Here is a 10608-nt window from a genome sequence, read left to right as displayed (position 1 = left end):
TTAAACATAGCTATTTAGCAAAATTTACACTTATAAAGAAAAATAAAACCTATACCAAACATTCATAAACTATTAATTTAGCAGCTAAATGAGCCAACGAATACTTCTAGTTACCCCTATCCAGTTGACAGCAAATCCCTCTGATCTGCCTAGTTCATCCTATTTGTTACTCTCTGTTGCTAACCTTTTCCTCAAATTTGAACAAAAGCCTTTAGATCTCTCCATTTTCTTCAAGATAATCAAACTAGAGTAAAATTTAGTTTCTATATTTTACTTCTTTCAGATCTTGATTTTGAAAAGGGATTCGATTTAGAACAAAAGCTTTGTGTCCCTTTTAAAGGAATTTTAGAAATCACATGATTAAAGAATAAGCAAATGACTTGCAAAGTAGCAGCTGCTGTCAAGGGGCTTCTGCAGTTTGAAAAAATATTCTAAAAATTACCATTTTTTGTCACAATATTTATTTTGAAATTCCAAATAATACTAAAATAAGAATGTGTTTTTAAATATATATGTATTAAAAGAAGGTGTAAGTAAAAAATTAAACACTGACCTAGACTTTTGTGGAACATAAAACTGTAACCTTTCACTATTTTGCTGTGCTTTACTAAAAAATACAGATGGCACAGCTCTGATATAGCTTTAACAACTTGATTATAAATTGCTTTCAAAAGTAATTTATTTGGATTTTCCATATCCTTTAATGAGTTGCAAATATATTAACAAAAGACTCCCCCCCCCCAAGACTGTACAATTTCTGAAATAAATCAGGAAAAGCAAAAAGAAGACACAAAATTACATTGTTTCAATGCAAATAGAACACACACATCACACCCACACTTGCATTTTCCCAGGTTTTCACAAAGAAAATGGGTCACTATATTTCTCAATGAAGATCCATACTATACTCTGGCTAATCAGAGACTTCCAAACTTTTTTCTTCAAAAAGAGCATTTTTAATAGACTAAATACTGGTTATCACTGAGTTTTTGTTTAAGGTACAACAGCAGCATGGTTCAAATATTACTTGCAGTTCTTGGGGGGAAAAAAAATTAAAGTAATGAAATACAGAAAATGTAGGGACCACCTTTCATTATTTTGAGTACCATTGTTCTCTTGAAAAATTATTTTCACCTTTTAAAATCCCAGAGTTAAGAACCATTTCCAAGGGTGAAAAATATCCAATGCCACAACATAACTTCTGAACAAAAGTATGTGTGTGTGTATATATATGTATATGTGTGAAAAACTTAGAGAGAAAAAAAATGTTGAAGTACTTAGTATTTTTTAATTTCCTTCAAAGTAACTTCTGAAATTCGAAGCAAACATTTTGCTTGGTCAAAATGTGCGCTTTGTTCTGGTTGTTTGATCACCATTTCATGTGGGGGTGAAGTAGAAGCCAGAAACAGTTACTAGGTGGGTAATAAGGCTTCAAATATCTAAATGACTTTGAAAGTAAGTATGAGGAAAAATAAAATCAGGCCAAGCTTGGGCTGAGTGTCCTCAGTCAACTATTGCCATGGTGTGCCTTCCATGACTATCCTTTTATTCTTGTCTCAAAATTAGTACCAGAAAGACTCAGACTCACCTCTGGCACAGGACATAAATTCCTACTACCAAAAGATAACTAATTAAATATCAGCAAATTATTTTCTGAGCTTACTTTTCACTAGGTTTTATAACATGGAATTCAGGTTGGAGCTTTCTAAGAAACTGGTATTTGATGTTATACAGCTGGCTTTTGATTTGCCAATTAAAAAGGGTAAAAGGATATAAAATTAAATATTACAGAACTAAAGGATAATGAAACAGAATATTTATTAGATTCAAGTGCTGGCCTTTGGAATTTTTAATGATTATTTACTACCAACCTTTCCTTTTTCTTATAAATTGATTTTTAAGTAGCACATATACATAGACTTAGGTAGGAAATTTTGTTAAATACCTTTCTGGCACCCAATACCTAACTGAGACTCCAACTTGAATTATTTTATAATAGTATCTAATCCACATTTAAATGAGTAGATTAAGTAAATGACAGGAAATTACTGAGTCTGCAGGTTAAATTTTTTTCACATCTTCGGTAATCTACCTCATTTTCACAGCTTGACTAATACAGGTAACCAGTAGATAAGTTTGTCCTTCATCAAATAATCCAAAATAATAACTGTAGGCCTGTCATTCATAGGGAACTATAATTTGTTATATTCTGACATTGGCACTTAATAAAATGTTAACAACTAAGGTTTCTCTAAAAATTTCAATACATTACAATAAAGGAGATACACAATTTAAGACTTTTAAATCTGTTACTGTGAAATTCCAATAATTCCCATTTTATTACACATAATTAGGTCTTTAAAACTGTGGCCATTGCCCAAAGACACCAACCTATATTATGACAAACTCAGGAGAGAACATATCTCCTTCATAAGAACTTTTTTTTTCCAGCTAAAAATTTCTAATATCCTAAACCCAACCACTCTCAGTCAATGTTTGGTGATTCACATTACTGAAAATAATTTGAAGCAGAGAGAACCAAAAAGAATGGAAATGACCTCAACCAAAGGTGAGTATACATTCTTGCACCCTGCTTAAACACTTAGAAAAATCAAAGGGATACTGTCTTGAACAAATATAGATTCAAGGTTATGGTACAATTCTGATTGTATTAAGGCTTTCGCTATTGTGATCTCTTAAAGTCTCTCTACTTTAGTGTTCTCATTTTTATTCCTATGATGAACTTAAATGGTTATTAAGGGTCTTGTTTTGGCTTTTCAGTGGGCAACCACTCTATCATCTCTGAATGTTAAAGGTGATCCCACAAAGCTCAGAGAAGAGGCAATATGGTAAGGACCAACTTTAAAGTTTGCGATACCGACAACAATGATCAACACTTTGATGCAAGATGAATAAATTAAATTTCTTGGTTAGACATTAAAGCATTCTTGCCAAGAATAAGTGTACACTGTATAGAGGGATATTTGATTCCTAAATATGAGTCCCAATATATCCATTACATTTGTTTACGGGAGACACTGCAAGTTTAAGGTAATTTACATTCCTTGGCAATCAAGTTATTCTGTTATAGGCAATGTCTTTTATTGTTCCATCTGGCACTTTCTAACACCATTCTTGAAGAACCTAGAAATGAAGGTCAGTCACTCTGTTTATCAGGAACAGAACCAAATAAAACAAAATTCTGGAAAATGACCAAGAAATTCTGGTTCATCACTATTTTCCATATCTAATGGTTCCTTCAGATAAAACACAACTCTTCCTTCCATGATAGTTTTCCAGCAAAGGGAGATTAAAGAAAAAAGAAAGTTCCCCACCCTACCCCCTAAATTGTCATTCATACTGGTGAAGGAGCCAGTCTTGTTAGCAGCTAAATATTGCACTGCCTTTCATTCTGTGTACAGTCAGGGTCCAATGAAAGTGGCATAATGATGGTGTAAGTCATGGATGATGACACTGCCGGCTCAAGAGTGAAGACTCAGTATATGGAAGGACAAGAAACATGTCAGCACTAATCACACGTCCAGTTGTAAAAGTCTGATTTGCAGAAGTTAAAATTCATCACTTTCAGCTGCATGAAGCTGTGTGTCGTCCGCATCTGTCATGCTGCTCTCCTGGGATTCATCAGTTCCCACTTAAAAAAATAAAACAAAAAGTCTATAGTAAGGTGTCTGACAAATATTTCTTGTTGTTCATGAAAACAAGAAAAACTACTGTAACTCAGAGATATGAGACTTTAAAGGTCCTTAAAAATCCCAGTATCCTTTTAAAAAAAAGGATCCCGATATCCTTTAATAAGATATAATTCAAGCTCCTTATTTTACAGCAAAGTCTGAGATTAGTTTATTGCATTTAACCTTTAGTTAGAGTTTTACTAGTAACTACTAAAACTACCTCTCCCTAAGGAATTCCTCATTCTTACCTTAGGAATTAGAACTAGTTTTCTGAGGCATTAAAAAAAGATTAAGATTTTCTTCACTTTGGGGTTAGTCCCTGCTAGTCCACAGAAATATAAAATTTAAAATTCAGTTTTAAAAGGGTTATTGGGATTATAGAAATTATAATTTTAATCAAAGCCTTTCACCAAGTTTTTTGGAACAAAGGCATCTTAGTTCATCTCATCAGAAGTCACTCAATTTTCTTATTAAAGAATGTTGTCACATTAAGTCTTGGTTCTTCACTGGTTATTTTAAGATATACATTCAATTTAGGGATAGAGTATTTACTGCCTTAAACTATAATTCTTTTGTTCCCTCCTCTTTTCTTGACCTGGATTTTGAATTTGCCAGAGCTACCCAGAATTTGAATAGCCACTACTAAAGGTCTGTCGATAACTTAAAATGTGCACAAATTGATTATTCATTCACATAGCACTTATGTTTTCAACATACCATCACATCTATCATCTTCCCTTCCCCACCCCAAACACATTCCTAGAAAGCAATAAGACAGGCATTAGTTACATATTACAATATAAACCAGGGCCCAGGTAAAAATAAGCAATGAAACTAGTTATCTGACTCCATATGTACTTTCTTATTTTATCATCCTGTCCAATTTCCCTAAAATTCCATTTAGTACAAAGAATATACCATAGTTAGAAAAATAAAATTAAAGAAACATCTTAACTCTGATGTGGTGTTTCACTGGTTCTCTGGTTTGAGTAACTGTAAACAAACCTAATTCATATGGACAATACTCACTGATCTGTTCTTCTTGGGTTATTGGCTCCTCATCATCTGGAAGGTAACGCTTATCAATTGCCTCTTTAATCTGGTTATTGGCTCCTTTAGGATCTAAATCCATAGCCCAAGAGAAATTCATCAGGGCGAGGTGTGTCTGACCTAACTTCTTGTAAACCTAAAAATAAACAGCAGCACTACATTTTTCATTAAGTTATGAGCTTCAACTGTAAAATCCTAAAAATTTATAATTTAAATTAGGCTCCTGATTTATATACTATAAACCCATTCTGATGACTAGGACATTTAAATCCTATAGAAGAAAGAACTCATGTCAACTTTTGAGTTCCTTTTAATATATTCAGATACTACTTTTAGAATTCCTTGCCTATATCTCTTAAATAGTGAGATTCCAATAAAATCTTGCTCTAAATGGAACAATGACAATGGAAAAAAAATGGACTATAAAAGCTTGATTAGCATTCATTTATACTGGTTTTTAAAAGAAGTTATTTTAACTCTCAACATCTACCCATTGTTACCAACTACCTTAACTAACTGGCATCTGGAAGCCCAGTCTGTACTGTCATGAATTTTCTTCTTTTGGTAAGTGTTTTATTGATAATTGGAAGCTCAGGGCTTTCTGTAAGGTAGTCTCAAGTTATGAATTCATTACTGGTCATTGGCTACAAGTGCTAATAAACTTCCAAAGCGATAGTAGGGTTAGAATTATGGGATGTATGTACTTGCCCATTCATTGGGATATTATCTTTTTTTTTTTTTTATTTTTTTTTTTAATATATTTTATTGATTTTTTACAGAGAGGAAGGGAGAGAGATAGAGAGCCAGAAACATTGATGAGAGAGAAACATCGATCAGCTGCCTCCTGCACATCCCCCACTGGGGATGTGCCCACAACCCAGGTACATGCCCTTGACCGGAATCAAACCTGGGACCTTTCAGTCCGCAGGCCGATGCTCTATCCACTGAGCCAAACCGGTTTTGGCGGGATATTATCTTTTTAAATGTTAAAACTAAATCCATTCTTTATTCCCAGAGCATTTAGTTCAGAACTCTAGTTGAATTTGCTCCATAGATGTTGCACAATAAGCATTATATTTATTCTCCAAAAGTTAATACTTGTTATCAAAGCCACAGTAGGACCATGGCCCCAATCTTTACCTTTCCTATTAAGAAGTACACAAGGGATTCTTTGGGAACAATTTGTTTCAATTCTTCAAGTTCTTGTAAAGCAGACTGAAAAATGCAAAGGAAAACAACATCATCTTAACTAAAGCTTAACTTAAGCAATACAAACCCGAAGACTATTAAGACATATATCTCTTACCTTATATTTTTCATTTGCAAATAAAACTGAGGCTCTGTGAAATTTGCATAGTGGGTTCTTAGGATCAATAACAATGGCTTTGTTTAGGGTATCCAAAGCCTTCTCAGATTTTTTCAGTGCATGCTGAACCTGTAAGAAATAAAGACCCTAACTGATGTTTCCTTCCAATATATATATGGCTAATATGCAAAGTGTCCCCTTGGGAGTTCGACCAGGAGTTTGATCACTCGCTATGACATGCACTGACCAACAGGGGGTGGCACGGAACGAAGGAAAGCTGGGGCCAGCAGCTTGGGAAGGAAGGCCCTGGCCAGCAGCCAAAAGGTCCTGATCATCCCTGATCGCCAGCCAGGCCCAGGGACCCTGCCCATGCACGAATTTCATGCACCAGGCATCTAGTATATATATATATATATATATATATATATATTTTTTTTAATTAATTTCAGAGAGGAAGGGAGAGGGAAAGAGAGATAGAAACATCAATGATGAGAGAGAATTATTGATTGGCTGCCTCCTGCAAATCCCCAACTGGGGATCAAGCCCACAATCCAGGCATGTGCCCTGACTGGGAATCGGACCATGACCTCCTGGTTCATAGGTCGATGCTCAATCACTGAGCCATGCTGGTTGGGCTCCTTCTAATATTTTTGAAGAAAAGTGAGACCCAAATAATGTGACTCAAAATCAACAGAAGACAATAAAACTATTAGAGATAAGGTTGTATTGTCCCACCAGATGGTTCACTAGGTTAAGTGAATTTAGTAATTGGTTACTAAACTGTTAGATTATCTCTAAAAATCTCCTTCAAGCACTTTACTTTAAAGATGAGAATACTACAGTCCAGAGATGTTAAATAACTTGCTCTGGAATCAGAACCTAGCTCCTATGGTGCCCAATTCACCATTATGTATCCATAATGATAATTAAAATCCTAATTTTAGAGAAGACATTAGGTTTACCTTTAAATCTAAAAGGCAAGAAAAACTTCGGTTTTTCCTTCATAAGAATTTCTGCACTATTTAGCTAAATACTCACATTTCAACAGGTCTATTTATGGTCCTAAGTATTAGGCTTTTTAAAACTGTTTAAAACCATTAGAAGATTTGGCTCTAAACCTTACTAAACTTGTTTCACTCAAAACTATTACATTTTTAGCTATTTTAGGAATTTATTATAAAAATAATTCTTCTGTCTTACATACTTGAAAACCATTGATCTGTAATACTAGGGAATAAATTATTTATTTTAAATAACTTAAAAAAACAAAACAAAACACCAAGCCTCACTATTCATTCATGAGTAGATACTTATATTCTGTTGTGCTCCTCCTTGGATGAATTCTATGTTAGAAATAAAGTGGAGTGAATGGATGCGGCTGTGGAACAAATATCACTGTAACGAGAATGTGAGAGTAGCTACTGCCAACATCTAGTTGCTAAATTCATCTATGTGATGATCTTTGCAGAAGGTTATTACTACATGTGGCCAAATACTCTGCTCACAGGATCGAAATCCTAAATACTAGTTTTCTAAGAGAGAAAAGCACACTCTCTTATCTGAAAACCTCTTCCAATAAACCAACTCAAAATGTTAAAAACCATCTCTTCCACAATAACTTTAGAAAAAAGCCCATTTTATTTTTTTAAAAAATATATTTTATTAATTTTTTACAGAGAGGAAGGGAGATAGAGAGTTAGAAACATCGATGAGACAGAAACATCGATCAGCTGCCTCCTGCACATCTCTTACTGGGGATGTGCCCGCAACCCAGATACATGCCCTTGACCGCAATCGAACCTGGGACCCTTCAGTCCGCAGGCTGACGCTCTATCCACTGAGCCAAACCGGTTTCGGCTAAAAAAGCCTATTTAAAAAAAAAAAAAAAAAGTCCGCCCTAGCTGATTTGACTCAGTGAGTAGAGTGTCGGCCTGCGGACTGAAGGGTCCTGGGTTCAATTCCTGTCAAGAGCACATGTCAGGGTTGCAGTCTCAATCCCCAGTTGGGGGAGTGCAAGAGGCAGCCAATCAATGATTCTCTCTCATCACAGATGTTTCTATCTCTCTCCCCCTCTCCCTTCCTCTCTAAAATCAATTAAAAAAAAAAAAAAAGTCCAATTTTACTAAAGGTTATCAAGAGATACTCAAATTTGATTTCCTCATGTTAAGTGTTGAAAATAATTTTTATGTCAATATATTTTCTCTATATTTTTGTATAGTGTCTAACTATAAAAGTTATCATGTCAATTTTAAAGAAAATTCCAAAGAACTAGAATTATTCCCCAAAATGAATAGTAAAATTCCAAAGAACATAATTTCCTCATATTGTATGCCCAGTTCCACAAAACCAAACTTGTTGAGAGAAAGATAAAGGGGTGGGGGAGGAAAAGACAGAGGAGAAAGGATTGAGGGCAAGAACAAAAAGTTAAGGTATTGTACTTAATAGAGAAACTAATAAATGATATTTTAATAAACAAACATAGCCCTGACTGGTTTGGCTCAGTGGATAGAGCGTCGGCCTGCAGACTCAAGGGTCCCAGGTTCGATTCTGGTCAAGGGCATGTACCTTGGTTGCAGGCACATCCCCAGTAGGGAGTGTGCAGGAGGCAGCTGATCAATGTTTCTCTATCATCGTTGTTTTCAACTCTCTATCCATCTCCCTTCCTCTCTGTAAAAAATCAGTAAAATATATAAAAAAAAAACCACACAAAAAAACCAAACATACCTTCTCTCCTATCAAAATACAACATTAAAAAAATATATATATATAAATATAAAATTGGTGATCCACATTGCCTTATAAGAATTTTTGGCTAAAACATAGGAAACCATTTGCCTTAGAATATTAATTACTTAATTTAGAGCTAAATATTAACATGAAAAAGTACTTACAAGCCCTAATTCTTATTATAGCAATCAAGTCAATAAGAAACACATTTCAAAAGGGAGACTGAACAATGTTTAGAAAGCTACTTACTACTCCAATGTGGCAAAGTAAAACTGAACTTTGAGGGTTGATATCAAGTGCTTTCTGGAAATGCATTTCTGCAAGGCTGAATTTTTCTTGCTTATAATAAATCATTCCTAAACCATACCTGAAAGTATAAAAGCATAATTTTAGGGATATAAAATATGGTGGCTAATTTAGTTCAACTAATAAAAGAATTATGTATGGAATTTAATAAACCAGTAGAAAAATAGAAAAATCATCAAAGCATTTTAGACAAGGCATTTTTACAAGTGATAACAATAAAATCAATCAATCAATCAATCAAATAAAACTATGACAATGTGGGGGGTAAGAGGGGGAAGAAACCACATCCTTAAACCATGTCCTTAAGCCAATCAAGATTTAATAGCTGCTTTTTAATGAGTGGTTATTATGTGTGTGCCAATCAATAACTTTGTTAAATTCTTCACATAAATTATCTCATTTAATCCTAGGGGGAACCAAGGAAATTAGTACTGTTATCATTCACATTTTCAAGTAAGAAAACTGAGGCTTAGAAAAGTTAACTTGTCCAAAAAATATACCTAATAAGAATTTTAACCAGATTCTTCTGATTCTAAACCCTAAACTCCTTACAATGCTATTTCCATATTCTTAGTCCAAATATGTATGTATTTTATATAATTACAATATGCATAGTGTCATGTTCTGCTTCTCTCTTTCCACTTACTATATCAAAATCATGCTCCTATAGACTTCAAAATTATAATTTTTAATAATATAATAATAAAAGTATATAATTATAAAATTATAATTATATAATTTCATGCTCCTATAGACCTCAAAACTATAAATTTTAATGACTATGTAATGACATATTAAGTTGATATAGAGGTATTTCTCCTGAATTTTCAAAACATCAAATGATGGGGGAATAAGGACACATATGTAATACCTTAATCAATAAAGAAAAAAAAAATCAAATGAAAACAATGTGACTGATTTACATTAAGGAAACTCTCTTGACTATAACTAAATGATGATGATGGGGAATAAGCACCAAATGAATAAGAAGAAAATCATACTGTATCTGCTTTAAGTGGCTTTGTTGATCACATAATGGTATTAGAGGTAAAGGAAGGGTATAAAAAGCTCTGTTCTTTTTTTTATAATTTTTTAAATATATTTTAAAAATTGATTTCAGAGAGGAAGGGAGAGGGAGAGAGAGAAACATCAATGATGAGAGAGAATCATTGATTGGCTGCCTCCAGCACGCCCCCTACCAGAGATTGAGCCCGCAACCTGGGCATGTGTCCTTAACGGGAATCAAACCTGGGACCCTTCAGTCCACAGGCGGACGCTCTACCCACTAAACCAAACCGGCTAGGGCAAAAGCTCTGTTCTTTTTTTTCTTTTTTTAAAATATATTTTATTGATTTTTTACAGAGAGGAAGAGAGAGAGATAGAGAGTTAGAAACATCGATGAGAGAGAAACATCGATCAGCTGTCTCCTGCACATCCCCCACTGGGGAAGTGCCCACAACCCAGGTACAAAAAGCTCTGTTCTAATAATGGTGAAGGTGGGGATAAGAAAAGATTATTTACTTTGGA

At 34.2% G+C, this 10608-nt stretch overlaps 1 protein-coding gene across 12 annotated transcripts in view; it reads right to left on the bottom strand.

Moving 5' to 3' along the window:
* Positions 1-661: 661 nt before the first annotated feature.
* Positions 662-10608, bottom strand: part of CDC27 (cell division cycle 27) — a 49131-nt gene continuing 39184 nt past the window's right edge. For 6 of the 12 annotated variants that reach the window (XM_036340095.1, XM_036340085.1, XM_036340086.1 and 3 more), the window contains 5 exons: positions 9025-9142; positions 6049-6177; positions 5883-5957; positions 4722-4878; positions 662-3652 (listed from right to left, as the gene is read on the bottom strand). In XM_036340095.1, the coding sequence (XP_036195988.1) occupies positions 3570-3652; positions 4722-4878; positions 5883-5957; positions 6049-6177; positions 9025-9142 (562 nt within the window). In that variant the 3' untranslated portion in view covers positions 662-3569. Of the gene's footprint in view, positions 3653-4721; positions 4898-5882; positions 5958-6048; positions 6178-9024; positions 9143-10608 lie in introns of all 12 variants that reach the window. The other 6 variants (XM_036340093.1, XM_036340092.1, XM_036340091.1 and 3 more) reach the window with 4 other exon arrangements.

This window comes from Myotis myotis, unplaced genomic scaffold, assembly GCF_014108235.1.
Source record: "Myotis myotis isolate mMyoMyo1 unplaced genomic scaffold, mMyoMyo1.p scaffold_m19_p_17, whole genome shotgun sequence".
In the NCBI taxonomy this organism is placed as follows: Eukaryota; Metazoa; Chordata; class Mammalia; order Chiroptera; family Vespertilionidae; genus Myotis; species Myotis myotis.
This window is presented reverse-complemented; position numbering and strand designations above follow the sequence as displayed.